This window comes from Lynx canadensis, chromosome B2 (genome assembly GCF_007474595.2).
Source record: "Lynx canadensis isolate LIC74 chromosome B2, mLynCan4.pri.v2, whole genome shotgun sequence".
Taxonomy (NCBI): domain Eukaryota; kingdom Metazoa; phylum Chordata; class Mammalia; order Carnivora; family Felidae; genus Lynx; species Lynx canadensis.
Window position 1 is genome coordinate 111,888,676 of NC_044307.1, and position 22,746 is coordinate 111,911,421.

Here is a 22,746-nt window from a genome sequence, read left to right on the forward strand (position 1 = left end):
AATTTTCAGCAAACAATAAGTTCCAAGTTGACTTAAATAGCTGTGACTAAAGTAAGAGTGATAGGTCCATTTATTATAATTTGTGATATATCAGAAAAAGTCTGGAATTGTCAAGGTAGTATTTATATCAGGTTCCAGCTAGATCCAATTTGTTTATCCTTATTAGGCATCCTAGTACCTAAAAATAAAGAACACTTAAATTTCTAGTAATTTTAGTAGATAGAGTTAGGAAAACCTAAAGTCTATAAATCTTCCATTTTTTATATCCTAGGAGATATAAACTATTTGTGAAATGGGAGATTAAAAACTAAAAATGCAAGCAAATAGACATAATAGATATTTCTAGAATGTTGTTCTTCTCATTTTAATTTTATGAAAACTACTCTGAGGGGGTAAGAGTAACCTCTGTTATCTGACTGAAGAGGAGATCTATCTAGAAATATGGTATAAGTTGCAACTGACTTTCCGTCAATCTATAATTAAATTTTAGATTTGTTTTCCTTAATTTTATTTATTTTTATTTATTTTTAATTTTTTTAATTTAAATTTTATTTAGCCAACATACAGTGCAATATTGGCTTCAGGAGTAGAATTCAGTGATTCATCACTTACATACAACACCTAGCATTCATCACAAGTGATGATTTTTAATACCCATCACCCATCTAGCCCATCCCCCACCCATCTCCCTCTGTTTTCCTTAATTTTAAAAACTATTTTAGCTTCTCAGAGATTCTTCTCCATTTGATATCTTAAAAGACTACAATTATACCAACATATTATATTACCTAAAGGTTAAGTATTCTAAAATTAAGCTTTTATTCTGATAGAGAGAAGTCGCTGGAAAGTTTGAACAAAGGAATGATATGATTTGACTTATGTAACTTCACTCGCTGTGTTGAGGATTCAAAGAATGCCAGGTTGGAAACAGGGAGATCAGTAAGGAGCCAAATGGAATAATCAAGGAGAATGATGATTATGGTGATTTCTATCAGGATGATTGTGTGGTCATGAAATGTGGTCAGCTGAATGTATTTAAAAGATAGAAGTAATAATACAGGCTTACAGTTTGGCTCTTAGGTATGAAAGAAAGATACAGGTACAGGATAACTTCAAGGTTTGTGGCGTGAAATACTGGAAGGATGGAAATGTCATTTGTTGGAATGAGGAGGTCTGGAGAGAAACAGGGCTTTGTAGGGGTGGTATACAAGTACCTGAGTTTTAGATTCATCATACTCTAGTTGCCTATTAAATATCTATGTGCAGATGTAGACATTTTTACAACTCAATATGACCTACAAAAGAGAAGTCCTAGCTGAAGATAGAAATTTGGGAGTTCAGCAGAGGTATTCAAAATCATGATACTGAACGAAATCACCAAGGGAGTGGACCCAGGAGCACTCCCACATTTAGAAGACAGATCAGTCAGAAAAACAACGGCAATTGATTATGACAAGGAGAGATGAGAAAGACAGAGACAGAGATATTGACACATACATCCAGAGAGAGAAAGAAAGAAGCAGAAAAAAAGAGAGCATAACGTCCTAGATGTCAAGTGAGGAAATTGTCTTGTGGAGGATACAGTGATCAACAGGCAAAAGTTGCTGATAGGTCAGGTAAAATGAAGACTGAGAATAGACCTTGAAATTTAATGAGAATAGACCTTTAGATTTAATGAGGAGGATGCCATTGGTGACCTTCAAAGGGCTGGTTTAGTGGAATGCATTCACGACCAAATGGGAATAATAAAGGTGGTAAGTACATTTTATTGAAAGTAAATGACAAGAGTTTGGGCAATGTTTAAAGAGAACTAGTATCATAGTGGGTTTTCTGTTGTTAACATTGTTTAAAATGGGAAGAATATTCCATTTTATGCTGATGGGGAAGATCCCACAGAAAGGGGAAAAGTGTGTGCTCGCTCAGGCAGTACATATACTAGAAAGGGGGAAAGTGATACAATAGAAGGGAATTCTGGGAAACTTTTATATGTTCTATTTCAGGGGATTCACAGCTCATTCAAGGAGGCCAAGTTACAAAATGTTGGTTTCAGAAAAACTTATCTCCATGATTCAGTGACAGTGTAACTTTACTCTTTGGACCTTATTTTACTGCATTCTGGAGAGTTTCGTGTGAGCAAGATATGGTAGTCTGAATGGTAAGATTAAACCTTAGAGAAAGGAAATGAAATGGAATTTTATAATTGCAATGGAAAAATTTTAAAGAATTATATGTAAGGAACTGGATTGTAATGGCACCATTAAATGTATATTTTAGCACTAGTATATTTTATATCTAATGGAAGAATACTGCAAATGGGATTTTTATTATCTGAATAGATTGAGACCATTTCCCCATTTCCCTTCTTTCTAAATGTTCACTGAGGAACTTAACAATAAAATCCAACAAAATAGATATCAGTTTAATTATCCTTATGCCTAAATGCACTATATATACTCTGCAGACATGTATATTGCCTGCTTCTAAAATAGTCAAATCAGGATGTTTTCATGAAGTCAATGTTGCTGACTTAAGATCAGCCTCTGATTTTAGCTATGTGAACAACAACTTTAAAAACATAGATATAGATATGCATATAGATACAGATTATAGGTATATCTTAAATAAGACAGTAGTCCTCAAGGTGATTCTTATTCCCTTTTTCAGACATCACATCCAAATTATATCATGGGAATAATATTATACAATGCAACTGAAACTTTTATTGATTTTTTAGTACATTTTCTTACCTCTCATGTTTCCATGAGTTAAATTAAATATATTACATTGAGGGTCATCATAAAAATAATAGTAGCTAACAGTTTAAATAGAGTGTATTTTACCCACAAGATACCACTCTAAGAACTAAATGTATATTAACCCACATTTTTTTCAATAATCCAATGATGTAGCTATATTATATATTTTAAATAAGAAAACTGAGGTACAGAGAATGTAAATGAGATGCCTAAGGTTACATAGTTATTGTGATGGAGGCTGATTTTGCACCCTCCAGAGTATGACTCTTACCTATGCTATACTGTTATCAACAAACAAAAATATGAATTCACCATTGGTTCTGGAGTCAGATATTAGATGAGATATTCTGGGAGGAGGTTTTCTTGCTGTTAAAAGGAGAAACAAGGACTTTGGTGCATGGGAACATAAAGCCCAGGGCTGCTGTAACCACCTTATAACCATGAAGACAGTAGCTGATTCACTGAGGAAGGCAAAGGTTAAAAATGAAAAACCTTGTGTCCATATGACATTGGTGAGGCATTGAATTATCCAATCTTGGAATAATCGCCCTACTTCCAGAGCTTCTGTTATGTGAGATAAGAAATGTTTCTCAGTGTTCAAGTCACTCTTAATTGTATCTTATATTTTTTTAAAAAAAATATACCAGGTGCAGGGAAACTGCTCTAGGCTCCTTATGATCAGTAATTGGATTCTTGGCACTGATAAAAGAGTACCAAGAGAGGCAAAGAAAAGTTTAAAGTTAAATAAGATTTTTGTTGGTCCTCTGTCTTTGAAGTCAAACTATCCAGCTACTTAAGTTTCTAAGTGGGAACCTACACGGGAAATTAAATTACTCATTTTCTGTTTTCCTCCTGAAGAACCAGCTCCATAATTTTGCCATTATCCTTGATCATCAGTCTTACATTCTTTAAGTTATATTTTACTCTTCTTTGTCTTCCAAATCCTGACAAACATTAGCCAATAACGATTACAAGCTTGTGCTCTGAGCTCAGACTGACAGCATTCAAGTTCAGGCCTCCCACCTGTTGCCATGCCAGGCCATATTAAGGTCAGAGACAGAAAAGAAAATCAGTCAGAATAATCCTGTCTTTATGTAAATTTTCAATATTTTGTTCATCACAGATTTTTGCATTAATTTTAAATTTTTAAGTATTACATTAAAATATCATGCATCTTAGTTACTGAGGTTTTTTTGGAGCCCTTCTACTTTACAGCCAAGGTGAGTGTTTCACTGACCCCATGCTAGTCCTGATGCTCGCCCCCTGGATAGCTATATGATGGTGAGAAGATTAACTTTTGCTATGTCTACAAAATTCATCGAAGCCTATGCTTTTCCAAAGTCACAATTCTAAAGTCATCCCTTCATGCCTGTTTTCTATAGTATACCTGGTTCTGGCAAACAGTATTCTATATTGGGGACACAAATTTTTTTCTGTGCTTCAGCATGCTGAACTATAAAATGACAATAAGAGTAATAATACTTGCCTCACAAGGTTGTGACAATTATTACATGGGATAATACATTCGAAGCACACAGTACGGTGCCTGTGAATTAATAGATGCCAATGTGGAGAAAAAAAGCAAGACTGCCTTTTATCTTGAATGAACCAGAGGTTCTTTCCAGTTTGCTAGCTAGCGCAGCAGCTTCTCTTCCCCTTACCAGGAAGCTCTGTGTGTGACCTCAGCTTCCATTAAGGTCTCCAAATGCTGCACCACAGTCATTTCCAGTATCCCCTTGGATGTCTGGGTCCTAAATTCTGACTGCATGGAATTCATTCCCAGATGAATTACCCTCCCCCTCCACCAACGCTAAGGCTGCCCTCATGCATATCTTATCAAAGGCAAGAACAACTCAGAGGCGGGATAGTTTTGCCCATCTGCATCTCTCTGAACCATTCCACAGGATGGTGATTGAACCGAAATCCCAGGCATCTTCTGACCCTTTTGCCTTGAGTCTCTGCCCACACCAGATGGTGCTTACTGAACTTTGCTCAAACTCATTGTACATAAACTCCTTAGTATCAAGTGCCTAAAGCAGAGTAAAGGATATAGTGAATGTTAGGTAATTATTAATTCAATTTTCAGAGCCATTTAACTCAAACATATGGTGGTGCTCCACGAATGCAGGCTGTTATAAATTTTGTTTTGTGATCATTTAGTCACTACATCCTCACAGGCAACCTTGGCAGGGTCTTTGAAAACCAAACACTGCTTTTATCAGGACTTGTGAAAGAACTAGAGATTGCCCCTTACCTCCAAGAAAATATTCACATCTAAATATTCGGATCCAAACTGAGGTAAGGTCTTTTATTTTATTTTATTTTAAAAAAAATTTTTTTTAACGTTTATTTATTTTTGAGACAGAGAGAGACAGAGCATGAATGGGGGAGGGTCAGAGAGAGAGGGAGACACAGAATCTGAAACAGGCTCCAGGCTCTGAGCTGTCAGAACAGAGCCTGATGCGGGGCTCAAACTCACGGACCGTGAGATCATGACCTGAGCCGAAGTCAGACGCTCAACCGACTGAGCCACCCAGGCGCCCCAGGTAAGGTCTTTTAAAAGTGTCACAAATGCTACCCCAATTAGGAAAAAATCAAATTGTATGTATGTTGATGAGTGTACCTTGCACATACTAGTACCCAAATGAAATTGACTAGGAAATAGACTTCTTTCAAGACAATTATGTAGGACTTACTATATACAGTATCTTATGTGTAATATAATCGACATAGTGCTGCCATTTATGGGTTTGCTACACAGGTGTTTCTAATTTTGATATGTGAGGAATTCTGTCTGGAAATATATAGTGGTAATTATCCAGACCTAAAAAATTTATAATTTTAAGTGACTGGTTTTTCCATTCTTGTTGCAGATAAGTCCTAGAATACTTTTGTTTCTGTTGGTGAAAATTTGATGAAGAAAAATATTAACAAATTATGGATCATTTAATATACTCTGAGTTACATGACAATTCTTGCTTAAAGTACGGTGAAATTACTTAGCCTTTGTTCAAGGTAAACAGAATTCCCTAGAACTTAAGCAGTGCCAAACAGAGCTTCAAATGTATTTTCCCATTCCCATGCCACCCCCAAGAATAGGAAGAAGGGAAAAATAAGTAGGAAAAACAAGCAAAAAGGTAAAAAAAAAATATATTCCTGCTGTGTCAGTGTGAGCAAAAAGCAATGGTTGTCACCACTGTGTTCATAAGTTTCTTATACACAGAAATGAAAACTGAGAGAATGCAAATTCTTATAAAACATTTTGGATTTGAGGTTTGGCATCATTTATAATAGTCAAAAATTTCCTGAGGATATAAGGTTGAAATACTGATTTAATTTAGTTTATTTTTAACCAGAGCACATTTGAAAAGTACTCACAGTGAACTTAAGAGCCCTCTGAGTCTTCAGGCCCTGGAGTTTCCAGCATGGACAACACTAAGTACAGATACTTAAGAAGTAACAAACAACAATATATGCTTTTATATCCACTATTAAGGTCGGTGTCTTCATCAAAGCGATGTTTACTCAAGATATCATACTTTAAAGCATTTTAGGATCAGTCTGAAGTAACTTTCAAACAATTTCTCATGGGTTGGACCATTTACCTTGAACAAACGTGGTTGAACTCAATGATGTCAGGATTCCCATCTTTAATTTTTATCATCTCAATGGAGGGGATTTCAATCTCCTATACTTATTTATATGCCTTTTTTATCCCATAAGTTTATTGTTTTCTTATTCTGTATTTCATTTCCAATTGAAAGTAAAGCCAATATGAGGAAAATAAGAAAGGAAGGACATCCAAGGAAGTCAAGAATTCAAGAAGTGTTTGACACAGTGCCTTTATTCCTCCATAGTGAATCTCTGAGGTGTATTTATATCCTGCCAATGGAAGTTTGCAAAAGGCACACTAACTGGAATTCCAAATCTTCCCATTATTTTCTCTTGAAAAATTCCTAGAGGACATCTATATTTTTGTAAGATTGCTTCAGTTCCAGAAACAACACTTGTTATTTTGGTATCCGAGAAGCAAATTTATTGTAAACGGAATAGTGATAATTTGTAGTCCTAAAATAGTTTTTTTAAAATAGCTTTTTTCAAACAAGAAATATTTTGAGAGAGGCTCATTTCTTACTATCTTCTTTTTAAATCTACATATAGTAGTGGATTTCCCCTAAAGGGCTAATTGTAGTGAACCCGGCTAAATAATAGAGGTTTGGGAGAAGCAAAGGCAAAAATAATAATAATATGGAGATGTGGAGGCCAATGAAAATTAAATTCAGCTGCAATAGAATAAACTCTGCATTGGATAGCTTTAGTTATAGTATATAATATCATTTCAAGGATCCTTGTATGGACAAAAATGTGGAATTCAAGCTATATCGCAAAATTTCTTTGAAATCGAATATGGAGGTTACAATAATTTTTGTATTTATTTAATTAACACTTTGTGATTTAGCAAGAAATTTCTATAGAGCATCTCTCAGATGTGTCTATAAAGAAAAGAATATGAAGGGGATCCTGGGTGGCCCAGTTGGTTGAGCGCCCGACTGCAGCACAGGTCACGATCTTATAGTTCGTGGGTCCAAGTCTCGCATCAGGCTCTGTGTCCACAGCTCAGAGCCTGGAGCCTGCTTCAGATTATGTGTCTCCCTCTCTGTCCCTTCCCTGCTTGTGCACTCTCTCTCTCAAAAAATAAATAAACATTAAAAAAGGGTTTTTTTTTTTTAAAAAAGAACATGATGAAAGTTCATTTTGCTCTAGTTAAACGTGTGTTTTCACAAATGGGTGATAACCTTGATAATGCCAGACTCAATAATATAGATTTTAAAATTAGGATGTTTAAAAAGTTGTATAATCACCTTCCTTGAATTACATAAATGATGCAACTTCAGAACTAAGTTTCTCTGAGTAATTTTCTTCAAACTAGATTTTTAATGTAGAGACAATATACAGAGGTTGAAATTCCTTTGAACTTGTTACCCTTATCATCGATGAACACTTCTCAAAAATGATGAAATGAAAAATTGGAATCATGAAATTCCCTTGGTACTTCTAATACTAACCTCGCTAGGAGAGGTCTTTACTTATGCAGATGGAGTTGGGATCTGAAGGCAGAAGAGTCACTTGGGATGAAAATATGGACATAAAGTAGAGGGAGTAAGGAAATTCGCAGCCTACAAAGGATGGGATAAAATTCATGAGAACAAAGTGGAAATTGCATCAGTCCTATGACCTCCAAACCTCCCTCTCCAAAGAGAAGAAGCTGTTTCCCTCATCATGCTAAATATGTACCTAGGCGAGGAGTGGACGAAGCTGAAGCAGGATCTGTCAGGAACTGGAGTTGTTATAGGAGCAGCTGTTGTCCCATGCCAACAAGGTGAGCGCCAAGGTATCAGAACAACATGCATACTTATATTTTAAAGAAAGACATCTAAAATTTTAAATAGGGGAAGAATAATTTAAAATATTTGCAATTTTCATTCTGGTCTCAGAATGAAAAGGAGAAAAAAGGCAAGATTATAGGCAAAAAGAAAATTGTTAGTTAGTGCAACGATCTTGGGGAAACTAAGACGGGTTCTTGAGATAAGGCACAGAGTAGAGAACAGAACCAAGAGATTTTTAAAAATTACATGAGTTATTTTTGATAATTGAGTGTTTATGGATGGTGGGAAAAGGGGAAAGCTCACAAGGAGTACCATGTTTCTGACTTAAAAATTTGGAAAATGAACTGGATTTAGAATTTAAGAGGCAAGACTGGAAAGATATATAAACTAGCTCAGTTAGGAATCTTGGGTTTGCTGATCCAACTGAATATCCTTATGCATTAGAAAAATTGGAGAGAGAATGAGGTTGAGAACGGGGAAAATGAAAATGCTTATAAGATTAATTTTTCCTTCAAAATAAAAATAGTTTTACTGACTCCCATGGTGGAGTCATTTAAGTCATTGTCTTAAAACTCATCTTACATGCTTTGATTATTTAGAATTGTGTCACTGCTTTTTTTCCTCTAAATCTTACTATTTAGTCATTTTAGAAGATTGATCCTATTATTAGCTTGAGAACCACATATTAAAGATAAGTAGGCTAAACATGATGACATTTTGCTTATCACTTTTTGGGTAATGCAAAGTCATTAAAACCGAAGCAATGGAACAAGGTGATATTGTCCAATGGGGACAAGAAGCCAATGATGATGAAGAAGAGAGTTACAAATGTCGTAAGATAAGGTTTTAACAAGAAAATGGCTGCCAACAGTTCTAAGGCTGAAAGTTTAACCAAGATGAAGATGTTTAGTGTGCAATTTGTTCATGCTTAAGATCAGTTTGTTTATTTTAATAAACTTAATGTATTCATTAAGAAGTCAAGTATGTATTTAAGACATTTCAGCACAGTGTTAGAATAGTGTCAGAACATTTCTTAATAGAGGGGTTTGGCTAAAGAGACAGAAACAAAAAGGGTTGTATCTAAATAGGCATATTGAAAGTGAGAGAAATTTGTTTTCCCAAGTTAGAAAACCCATAAACACCCATGGAAAAGGAGGGAATAGAGGGGGAGGTTTTGAAGATACAGGAAGGAGATGGCATTTGCATCTAGCAACACTTAGATGTACCAACATTGAAAACACATCTTCATGAAGCTCTTCCCTCTCCTACACACCCAAGCACACATGTTCCCTTAAAAGTAATGAGCCCTTTTTAAAATCCAAATCTTTTTGCAGCAATAACTTGTACTTCCCTATTGAATTAATTAAACAAGGAGGCCATTAGACTGAAGTGGTTCTAATGTTTTAGCAGCCAATATAAGCCAACCAAAACCTAAGCCTATAAATGCCCCAAAGTTAAGAAATAAAAACGAACAACCAATAACAGCCAACTAGCCTTTCCCAAATAAGGCAAATGCTTAGCTGTAGCCAATCAAATAATTTCCTTGTTTTGCTTCCATCTCCTCTCTAGAAAAGTCTTTCCCCTAACTCCTGTATGTGCAGCTCTTATAACCACTTTTTGTGTGGTGCTGCCTCATTCAAACTGATTTTTTTCTCATTCTTAAAATTTTGAATGTACCTCAGTTTATCTTTCAAGATCCCAGATAAATATATTTTCCCAAACCATTGTCATTTTCTCTCTCTATTCTTTTCTCTTCCTCTCTGTCTCATAATGGTTTCCCTTTCTTCCTCTCTCCTCTCCCTAGGATCTCTGGATACTACCCATAGATTACAATGATCAGGACTTCTCTTGTTTAGTGGGAATCATGTAAAAAATAAAATAAAATAATAAAGGGCAGACACAAAGCTTTTGAAGTACATAAGATTCTAAAAGATAAAACTCATGTGATTCACAATTTTGAAAAAATAAAATACTTGCAGATGTTGGATAGTTAGATGCTTTTAAACCAAAGAAAAACTAGGATCCTGATTTAAAAGCACTTTTGGTGAGCTAATTGTTTTATTGACTGCACAAGGAAATGACTGTCACTTTTCTAATCTACATTTGAATAGTCATAGTGTAGTTCCAATCCTTGCCATTCAACATCTGAGGCATGGGCATTTTCCTTCTGCTTTTTAACATTTTCTCAATTCAAAATTTCCCATACTCATCTTTACTATTAACTGACTTCAGTATTTTAGAAACCTGCACTTGTATGCAACCCTAATGAAATTAAAGACAAGCAACTTTAGTTGAAATTACATGGCTATTTCAATATTTAATAGTTTCATAGAAAATTTTCCAAGTTATTTTTTGCTATTCTTCAACTGTAACTTTTTGATGCAATAAGGAAAATTAGTGAATGCAAATAGATGTACATTTCACCTCTCTTTTCCAATATGACCCCAATCAACCAATTTTTTGCTGGCAAAATTGTGTTGCAAATGTTGAAGCCTGGAATATTTCCAGCCTACTAGAGATAGACCCATGTCAAATAAAGGACATCTTATATTCTGAAACAAAATTGCAAGCAACTTCTGGCTTCATTTGCCCGTGTCAAGTATCTAAATAAAATAAAAGAATCTTATTATACTTTTATTAATGAGCATGGTGTGGATATTATTATATTAATTGAAATACCAATTTGCTTTCTTCATTTAAAAACATCATATCTTAAATATCAACACAGTTCTAATGCTACAATATTAATAAATAATGGAAAAGCAAGTTTTCTGCAGATTTACAGATTTCCAAAGATTTGTTTCCAAGCTAACATTCAGTGGCATTAATTTGCTGGTAGCATAAGAATAGTTGAAATGTCACTGTACTCCAATTGGATGACTTACTTGGATCATTATATTACAAACTTAACAGACCAGTGGAGAAGAGAGTTATTAGATTTGGGATTAATACAGCAATTAGCATATCTGGAATAATTACTTCATAAACATGCGTTTGGTCAGTCAAGGTTTAATTTTGGAAACTCTCAACTGTATTATGTAGTCTCTTTAGCTATTCTATTGCTCAGTGTTAGCTGAGTAAATAATTTTGAAGTTCTTTTTACCACATTAAAATGTAGTATGTAGTGCCATGAATTATGTGCTTACTATGTCATATAAGAGTAACAACCCATTTCAGAATGACTAGAACATTTACTCAATGTTAAAATAAAATAGAGTGCTAAAATCATCGGATTTCTTTAGTGTAATTGCTGGAATCTATGTATATTCACATGATATTTAAAAATTGGAAATCAAGTAGTCAATTCGTCTTTTTGAAATACGCCTATTCATCTTTTTGAAACATTGAAATATGCTTAAGGTCATGAAGAATAAATTGAAATGATACTAACTACAATTTATCTAACTATGTGTGCCATTCAAAATTCCAAGTGTTTTTGTATGTATTAACTTATTCAGTGTTCACAGAACCATATGAATCGGTACTATTATTACCTATGGAGAATGAAACTGAGGCACAGAGAAGTAAATTTCCCAAGATTGCACAGCTACTGATTGGTAGAGTCAGGATTCTAATCCAAAATTCTAGCCCCCAGAGCCTGCATTCCGCTACTGTGGTTCTGGTCTTGAAGTCCATGTGTTCTTTTGTTATTATTGTTTTGTTCCTTTGTTTATTTTTTTCTGTTTTTAGGTTTCTTTGCTTGGCAGATATGCTTACCAAATAACTTCTGTTTAGATCACACAAATTTTATTGAACAATATGTGTCAGTCAGTAGACAGGGCAACAGTATTATTAAGATGAATAAGACAATCCTTGCCTTTTAGATGCTTAAAGTCCAATCAAGGAAATAGAGGTTTACAAAATATTTTAATTGTGAATACTAATATTATCAGAATCATCATAAACTAATATTTCATGAAGAAATACTATGCTCATTATTCAGCATTCAGAGTATAAAAATGCTACTACCTTTTCCGTTATTTATTTACTTATTTATTCATTCATTCTTTCACCTCAACATTAATTCAAATATTTATTGCATTCATACTTTGTGCACTTCTAAGCACTTGAAAAATTAAATGAAATAAAGCCATTTCTTTACAAATCTAACAGCTCAATGGAGAAGAGAGATTTTAAGTAAATAATCACACCCAATTAAATATATAATATGTAAATTGCAAACATACACTATGAGTGAAGAGTAAATAATATAATGAGGAATTATGATAAAGTCACTTGATTTACATTGAAAGTTCAGGAAAGGTTTTTCTAAGAAAGTGAATTTAATCAGAGCACTGAAAGATGCATAATAGTGAATTCATCAAAAAGGTGAATATTAACAGATGGTATGATTCGTAATTGTATCCATCTATATGGGTAAATTTATAATAAATCTAACATAAAGCCTCATTTGGTAAGGTTCAAATGAGTGGTATAGAGCACTGGTATCAAACTTTTAGATTTTTTTTTACCTTGAAATTCACCACCAGCGAAAACCTGGAACCCAACATTAAATTGCCAACCTTTTATTTTATAGAAGAATGCCATTTAAAAACAGTGACAGAAATAATGTCTGTCATTATCATCATTTCAAAAGAGAATTTTAAGTCCAAAAATGTAGGAACAATGAAATTAAGGACCCTTCTTTAAAACAAATAAATTTTGCTTTATCTTTCCCCTCATTTCATGAAAAATCAACACACTTTGATTAGGATCTGGAAAACATTGGACTATGGAAATTTCTGCTTCCTTGAGGTATTTATAAGCAGACTGGATGTGGGTAATGAGATGTGTCCGTTTAGATGTAGTGACCAAGAGGACCAAACGGGCCTGGGACATTGAACAGAAAAGTGGTAATCAAAATAAGACTTGAATCAGAATCAGAAGCTCACAAAATGCCAACTATACTTGAAAAGTCAGTGCACATGAGAACTGATAAGTCTAAAATGTTGCATTTAATTGTCTCAGTTTTTCAAGTCTCCTAAAATGTGAGAACATATTCATATACAGACAGTCACACAGACATCTCTATACGCACACACATAAATATACATATATACATAACTATTAAATGTTAAATTTATACATTCTGATTGGCTATGGGTCTTCCCTGAATCATTTTACTCCTCTAAACTCACAGCCTGACAAACAGTGCACCTGCTTAACTGGGCTAAGTGCCAGGAAAAAAAAATCAGGGAAATTAATTTCCAAGAGCAGTAGATAAATGGCACACCTCATTAGAAAATCTATTTAAAAGGCACATCAGGAGATGTCTGCAAGACTTTCATAAGAAATTGATGCTTCCTACCATCATGTCCTTGCTGGCTTTCTTCTCAGATTACTGATCTTACTTCCCAGTAATAAGATTCAAATTCAAGTTATGCTTAATGAGTGCCTTGTATGTGCCAGGCACGTATGTTTTACATGGATTATTTTATCTAATTTTTACAAAATTGTTTTGAAATAAGTATGTGGAATGCATGCAAAAATTACCAAATGCGCTTCTTTGAGACCTCTGGGTATAGCCATAGAATGATTTTTCCTTCTTATGGATGAGGATGCTAATAAATTATAACTCTTGTTCTTAGGCAAGAAAAGCCACAAGTTACTACAATTTATTCCTGTACCTTCTGACCTAGAGGGAAATCATTATTATCCAAGAGTGCCTAAGTTTGCAATAATCTCTTTAGAAATCCTATTTTTTGCATTTATTGTTTAGAGAGAAAATTGTTCCCTTTATAAATAACACAAACAAGTTTGTAAGGAATTTCAACCAAAGCCCACAAATTTTGATCCTGAAAGAGTTACCAAGTCATCAGGGCACTCCTCTGTTTTCTGGAAGAACTTGCTGGCTGTGTTTGCAGAAGCTTGGGGGCAAGGCATCCAGCAGCCTTTGTGACCCTCTAGACTCAATTAATAAGAAAGCAACGTTGCCCTGCACTAACCAACCCTTCCCAGACCCCCATCTTTGTTTTTCTGAAGACTTTCATCTTCCGGAAGAAAAGTAGAGGCAAGATGAATAATATCTGGCTGATCAGACATCTTGGTTTGTGTCTGTTGCCCTGAGACAAATATTAACAGCTCTCCATTTCACTCTCACAAGTGTCCTGTTTTGGATGATAAATTATACAGTCATCCTATGTGGTGGCTTTGTATGCTCTTAAATCACTAAATTGGAATGACATTTCCCAGAATTCCCTTACGTGTAAGGTCCAGGTAACAGTTGGGCACAAGAGAAATTTGCATGAGCTTTAGAAGGCAAAAAAGAAGTAATAGCCATTGCTTATTTTCTGAAGGTTGGTGTAGGGCAGGTGCTGTTGCAGCTCAAGCACATTATCACCGATATGCTGGCTGACCTTGACATGTGGCAGCAGCCGGCAGCATGCTCTCAGTTCCCCCTGGACCGCCTCCTCCAGCATCTCCAAATCTTGGCCAGGCGCTTGTGCAGTTCCGTAGTGGAAGGCACCAATTTATCTTGCAACTCACCCACATCATTGTAATTTGAGGTGGTCAAAGTCAAATGAGGGCTCTAGTTTGTCCTTGTCAGTTCCAGTTTGTCCTCAGTCTCCCCTATGCTATTTCCATCTGCCCTTTCCAATGACAGGGTTCAGGACATGCTACCCCAAATATGGCACCTTGGCATATTAAATATTTTCAGCTGAAAGAATTTGAGAAATGACATTGTGCAAAAAGGACTTGCTGATATTCCTCTGAAGCAGGCCATAAAACTCTCATGAGAAAGGTGTCCTCCCTAAACCCAGAGGAAGGGAATATCCTTATTTCCAAGATGCCCAGAGAGATGTGAATGAACAGCCCTTGCTGTTTCCCTCAATTTACGACACTTAGCTCCTACTCTTTTTATCCTGTCACATTTTTCCACCACTTTCCACTTTTCATCAAACCTAGCATAAAAATGCTCAGGCTTAACTACTTCTTAAGGTCTTCCTTTCTTTATGAAGGCTCTTGTGTCTCATAAAACTTACATTAAACAAGATATTTTTCCTTTGCTATACCAACTTCCACTCTACTGACTCATGACCTTGTGCCCGATACATTGCAATAGCCTTACCTAGACTGCTGATCAGCTCCCATGAATGCATGAGCTTTACACTAAACCTTCTGTTCTGTGTCACTCATAGTGATTCTACTCTGATCAAAACCTGTGACAGATACATCATGTTATTTTTGGATAGTATTAGGACTTTATATTTAGGAAGAAATGAAGGGTAGGTGAAATATCCTTTCTAGTATCTGGTTTTTTGTTTGCTTTTTTGATGTCCTACAATTTATCTCATTTGATAAGAGCAAGCAAAGTCACACATTTTGCAGACCAGAGAGAAAAGTGCTATTTCCATTGACAGACAAGGAAACATAAGTTCCTAGTCATGTTAGCTTATAGGTCACAGAGTTGTAGAGTGAACTCAAGTCTTCTGAAAGAGGCACGTAAAAGTCAGTTCCACATATCCCTCACCAGTACTTTATTTGGGTATATCAAACCAAATTCAGAAAATAAGGAATTTCGAAGATTGGCCTAAAGGAGAATCATTCTTCTCAATGCAGTATAGTATTTGCTTATGAAAATAGATTTTCATTTCTCTAAGAACAATTTTTAATGCCTTAAAAGCATTTACTTACTTTTCTAAAATGCCAGAGAGTAATTCAGAGCCCAGAGACAGTTATCCTGTCTGCCCTTCAGTTATTTCCAATATGCTTTCTTTTATCACCAGCCTTGTTTTTTAAACATTAATGATACAAATTTCAAAAACATTATCTATTACAAAAGACTCATCATCATAACATTAATCCTTAGTAAATGTTTGAAATGTATCAATTAAAAATAGCATTGCAACATAGGAATACCATTTACATTTGACACTCTTATTAAAGAAAACAATTTTTTTCTGTGAATAATCTACATTAAAAAGACAGGCTAGAATTCACTAAATGGAGAAAAGAAATAAAAATTTTAATATGAGTGCATATATCTCATGCAACTAATGGTCACTATGAGTTACAAGTTTTATGCTGTAATTAGACAGACTTTGAACTTATATTATTTTGGTTTCAGAAAATGCACATTCAAATTTTAATTAGCAAAAAGTATTTGAACTTTTTATTTGAAGAATGTATATATTTTTTCTTTAGAATTTTAACTCTGTGATTATTTATTTTTCATTTCAAATTCATTAGAGACTATTTATCTTCCTAGATGTGGTCTTGTGATGACAGTCATCCCAATACATCATCTTTCTCTTTGCACCTGTGGTAATTACAATAACATTTTGTCAGCTAGAGTATTGGATGGCATTTCCTTATATCTAAGCATTTATCTAAAGATGTATAGCCTGGCAATATAATTTTCTGAGAGTGGGTATGGGGTAACCAGCCTTCAAATTGACCCCCAACGATCGTTGCCTGCTGGTATTCATACCATTTTGTAGTTAGTCTCTTAGGACAATACATAGGGCTGATGTGTGTAACCAAAAGGACTTTGCAGAAATGACGGTATGTGATTTTCAAGTCTAGGTCATAAGAGGCTTTGTGGCTTCTGCCATGCTCTCTCTTGGATCTGAGGGCAGTCAGTTGCCACGACGTGAAGACACATCAGCATTAACCTGACAGCAAAATGAGTGCGACAACTTGCCAGTGGTTCCACTATCCAAGAAAATCTTTAGATTTCTGCATCCCCAGTCAATGTCTTTATTGCAAACTCAAAATATACCCTAAGCCAACAACCACCCAGCTAAGCCATTCCCAAACTCCTGGCCTGCAGAAACTGATTGAGATAATAAATGTTTATTATTGTTTTGAACCACTTATTGTTTTTAAGTTTATTTATTTATTTTTGAGAAAGAGAGAGAGAGAGAGCAGAGGAGGTGCAGTGAGAGAGAGAGAGAGAGAGAGAGAGAGAGAGAGAGAGAGAATCCCAAGCAGGCTGCACACTGTCAGGCCAGAGACCAACTCAGGGCTTGAATTCACAAACCAGGAGATCATTACCTGAGACGAAATCAAGCGTCAGATATTAACCAACTCAGATGCTTAACCAAATGAGCCACCCAGGCATCTCTAAACCACTTATTTTTGAGGTAATTTATTATATAGCATAGATGACCATTATAAAATATGACAAGTAACATTGCATCTTATAAACATATTTTATTATTTTTTCATTCTGATTTTATTAAATGTATTCACTAATTTTTAGAGTTGCTCAAAAACTGGATGAACTAAAAAATGTATGATGTATTTTTTTTCTTCATAATGTAAGAAATTGTTTCAAAATCAAAATGTCAACACTATGTATCCTTTAGGAAATGGATACCAGAAAATCTACTATATGACAGGCACTCACATACAGGGATGAATATGACAGTCCCTTCCTTGGATACGTTTATGTTTCTGAGTTAGATAGACAAGCAAAAATATATTTATAATACAGTGTGCTAACTGCTGTTAATACAGTTGCCCATAAGGTAGTAAGGGAATGAAAGCACAGTACAGTGATTTTTTCTTAGGAAATCTGAGACTGTTTCACCAAAAAAGGGAGTAGCTCTTAAGCATGAATTCATCCTTCAAGAAAATGGAGGAATGGGTACCAACTAGTAATATTAATCAATACAGTGCTTGTGATAAAGCAGGTTTTGTTTTAAGCACTTCAAATATATTCACTTATATAATTCTCTTAACAACTTAATTACACAGGTACTATTATAGACCCCACTTTATAGATGAGGAAACTGAGGCAAAGAGAGGCTGAATGATTTTTCCAATATTACACAGCTAGGAAGTTATAAGACCTAGGGAAATCCAGCACCAGAATTCACATCTTTAACCACTTTACTACAATTTCTGCACTACTGGGGGTTGGGAGGCAGGAGAATGGAATGAACGGAAGCAGGGAAGAGTGAGAATATATGTGTCCTAGGAAAAGAATGCAGGGAAGAACAATAGTAACTATGGCTGGAAAATAGATTGCATGACCTGAATTATAAGATGAAAATAAAGAGGTAGGCCAAGGACTTGAATTTCACGGCAAAGAGTTTATACTCGGGCAATAGGAAATACTTTGCCGAAGTTATGTTTTATGAAGATACCTTTGGTGCAATGTCAAAGGGAACATACTGGGTGAGGGAGACAAGAAGAAATTGCGTTTGTCCCCTCAACAGAGAATCAAGGTCGGAAATGCGATAATGGAGACAGTGGTAACCAAGAGAAGGGAGGGAGTTCATGAGACAGGAGAGTTAGTAGTCAGCATCCAGCATAGTGATTGATCGGGTATCCAGCAGATTTAAAAGATGACTTCAGATTTCTTTTTGTGGAGAATGGATAGATGGTTACGTCACTAATAAATACAGGAAATGGGGGAGAGGAGGCCTCACATAGAAGATGTGCCTAATAAACACTCCTTGAAAGAAGAAATGAAGTAGCAGTAATACAGAGGCTATTTTTTTTCCCTGTGAGATGAAATGCCAGTAACATAGGCATTATCCATAACACCTAATTACAGTAATCCAAGGAAACTCTACCGTAGATTGTGTGTCTTACACTTAAGTAATCTAATCTGAAAGTCTAATTATAGGTAGCTGCTCATTTTATAAAATAATTTAAAACAAATTCCTTGCAACAGTAATTTCTGTAGTGTACTTATTAAATTATTAACTTAACAAATATGAGATTTACATGTAATTCTTAAGATATATCTATTGGAACTGTATTTTATGACCATATTTGTTTCTAAAATGTAAGTGAATGATATTCTAGAAAAGGAAAGAATAGATGAAATATCACAGCTGATAGAGGCTCAAGGGAAATGAAATTACCTAGAGTGGTATAACCAAGCTTTTCACTTAAAATTCTAGGTCATAATTTTATATTATAGACATTTCAATTGTATATTCTTTTAAGAGCCTACATTATACAATATACCAAAATTATAACTTATTTAAAGCAAAGGTTCACAGTTCTGAATTAATAGTGTTTTTCTTTGATTGACATCATAGGACTTATCTCTACCTATTAGATAATGCTCATTTTAGGGCAGCTATCAATGGTACTGCAGGAAAAATCATCTCAAGCACACTGCCATGTAAATAAACCCAAATGATAGTTTTATGACTTTGCAATATTTATACTTACATTTCTTTTAACATAGCCATTGCCTGGCACATATAGTAGGTTCTTGATAAATAATTGCTGAATGAGTAAAATGCCATAGTAAGAAGTAGGGGAATCCCTGACTATACAGAATGCAATTTACAGTATTTATAGTTTCTGGTTCCTACTGATTTCTATTCCTGCTGGAGAAAGAAAATGGAAAGTGGGGGTTGGGGGGTGAATGGTGCAAATAGGAAAGAGCACATTAAGAGCTTAATGAAATGTTTTTGCTTGTGGTCAAAAGTGATATGCATAAATTCATTCATCTATTTATTTAAAATTTATTGTATACCTGACTGAGTCCCTCCCTCAAGGAACTCACAGTCAATAGAGCATGTCAGATGTGGAAATAGACAAATATAATTTTTAAGTGTCAAAATACCTTGATCAAAGAGACAGAATGTATTCTAAAAGACTGAATAGACCATAATGAAAATCTGTCTTTCCTCACATGTGTTATTCCTGTTTTACTCCAAATCCATAAGAACACATGGGCACTCAAGATGTAGTATCTCATTACAAGTAATTATGAGAAAATCCTTTTAACACTCTTTATTTTCAGGAACTCAAAATAGGATGTTTTGATGGGAGGAGCAAAGAAAATGTCTGGAAAGAAAGCTTGGAGCCAGATGGTAGAGGGACTTAAAAATGCTTCACACAATTTTCCACTTGTCCAAAAGTTTTTTCCTTGGTTTGGTACTGTTTTAAATTGATAAAGTCTCATTTCCCAAACCAAATCTCCACCAAACTTTTTAATCAGTTATCTTCATAGAACTGTAATGTTTGGCTTTCGGTCAGCATTACAAATATGGAAATATATTTCATTTGAAATCACTGAACAATAGACAAAGAAGGATCAAAGGAAATGGTGACAAAGAAACTAGAAGTAGTTGACATTCAAGCACATTTGAGAGGTGCTTTATTTCTCACACTAAGACATGATGAAGAGAAACAAAGACAGTGGGGGAGAACATAGTTTCTATTCATCTGAAACCCACATTTCATGACTCTTACCTGAAAAGTTTTTGTAATCCACTAGGTCAAACATAACGACAGCAACAGCTGACCATGTGATTATCAGAGCAATGACCAGAAGCCAGGCTGCTGGGGAGCTGAATGTTGTCACTATGTCTTCTGTGACTGTCCTCTTCAGAACTTTCCCAGGGGATTTGGGCACAGATCCATTTTTGCTGTCTATCACTGTGGTGGTAGTAGACGCATTTCCTAATCAAATATTCAGAAAGGAGAATTACAATTTAGAACTTTATGTCAAATGTTAATAACCAAAAACCCCCACAGATTATAGATGTATATTTAAGTTGTCTGTACCACTTTCTATATAGCAAAGCATACCTCTTTAATGGCAGGGACACATCTCCTGCCCACTACCCCAGTATTTACCCTCCACTCTGAAATCCACATGCCCTTGTGATTAGCACTCTTCCACTTCCTAAGCGCTGCAAATAATACCATCGGAGCCACAAACTTTGTCATCACCTTTAATCATGTTTATTTCTCCCTTACCACCTCCTATATCCACTACCATCAAAGGCAATCCGTTTGTTTGTCAAGTTGTTTTTTAATACCTTTTTCCTTTATTCAAGTTCATATGTCAGTTCTGAATGTAAGCAAAAATATCTCCTCTGGGTGGTGGGGGGGAGCAAAGTCAATGATAAAGTAGCACAAATGGATAAAATCCTTTTTGGATATCCTGGCTTAATTGTATAAGTGGCTGTTCTATTGAGGCCATTCATTTTTATTTGTGAAGGGTCACAGAAGATTTAAGAGAAAATCTTGTTATATGCATTAACTTCTTTATTTCTGCTTTCAAAATCTACATGTTTATGGGAGAAAATTCAAAAAATATTTAAAAAATAGGAAAATAAATAGATAAATAATTATTTGTGATCTCACCACTCACAGGCAACTGTTAACATATCGTGCTGTTTACACCTACTTTTCTATACACACATGTAAATATATAAATATGCTGTATTTGATTTGAAAAGTCATCATCACATCCTGTTTTCCACTAGGCAATATATAATAGGCATGTTCTCCTGCCGTATGTATTCCATAAAATATCACTTAAGTGGCTGCATGGCATGTCATTTTGTGGATATGCATAATTAAGTCAAAAAGTTTTCTACCTTGGGACATGGCAAAAGTTTTCTTAGCACACATTCATAATTTTTATGTTCAGAAAATTTCCTAAACCTAGAATTTCTGGTACAAACAGTATTCTCACTTTTATATCTTTTGAGAATATACATATGTATTTGAAAATTTGTATGTTTGTTTTTGAAGTTTATTTATTAATTTTGAGAGAGACAGCATGAGTCAGGGAGGGGTAGAGGCAGAGGGAAAGAGAGAGAATCCCAAGCAGGCTCCACACTGACAGCACAGAGCCCGATGAGTGGCTCAAACCCATGAAGCCATGGGATCATGACCTGAACTGAAACCAAGAGTCAAATGCTTAACCGACTAAGCTACCCAGGCACCCCAGAAAATTAGTATATTTTTGAAAATGTACATACCAGCAGTCTCTGTTTTCTTATCTTTGACAATACTGGGTATTACCAGTGTTAAAACTATTTTCAATCACATAGGAGGAAAGTTCTGCTTCATTTGTAGTTCTTTGATTACTAGCAATAAGCTTTTTATGTATTTATTTTCCCTTTATACTTTTTGTCTTTTGAAATTTTTTGCTCACTTTTCCATAAACCTCCATTGAGTGTTTTAAAGAACTGTATACACATTACATGTACACAGTCATATGTATGCATATATTTTTATACAAGTATACATGTATATACAGATATCTTTGTGTACGCATGTATATGTATTTATACATATTATATATATGTATATGTGCACATACAGATATCCATATGTGTGCATGTGTATGTATCTATACATACTTATACATTTATACTCCTTGCAAGAGGGTATACATGTATGCATATATACAAACACATACATATGATAATAATACTTTATCTGATCTTAGGTTGCAGTTTGTTACCCTCAAATGTCCACCTCTTTCTTTTTGTGGTACAATATTTTTAAATGTTTATTTATTATTTTTAAGAGAGATAGTGTAAATAGGAGAGGGGTTGGAGAGAGGGAGAGAGAGAATCCCAAGCAGGTTCCATGCTGTCAGAGCAGAGCCTGACTCAGGGCTGGATTTCAGGAACCACAAGATCATCACCTGAAGCCAAAAATCAAGAGTTGGATGCTTGACCCACTGAGCCACTCAGGTGCCCCTGTGGCATTTTAATATACAGAGTAAACACTGAAAAATTTTGTAACTGTTTCATTTTACTCCTGCAAAGTTGCTGCCTTTGTATGGCTAGAAAGCCCCCCCTCAATGGAGAGTAAGCATATCTGTTTACATTGACAACCTGGACTCATAGAAAGTTAACTCTAGGGGTATCTTGAAATCCGAA

General features: G+C 35.0%; 1 protein-coding gene across 1 annotated transcript in view; it reads right to left on the reverse strand.

The window, feature by feature from the left end:
* TRDN (triadin) overlaps positions 1–22,746 on the reverse strand; it is a 398,565-nt gene that overhangs the window by 323,277 nt on the left and 52,542 nt on the right. Inside the window, 1 exon segment of the mRNA XM_030316258.1 lies at positions 20,312–20,521. Coding sequence (XP_030172118.1) covers positions 20,312–20,521 — 210 coding nt within the window.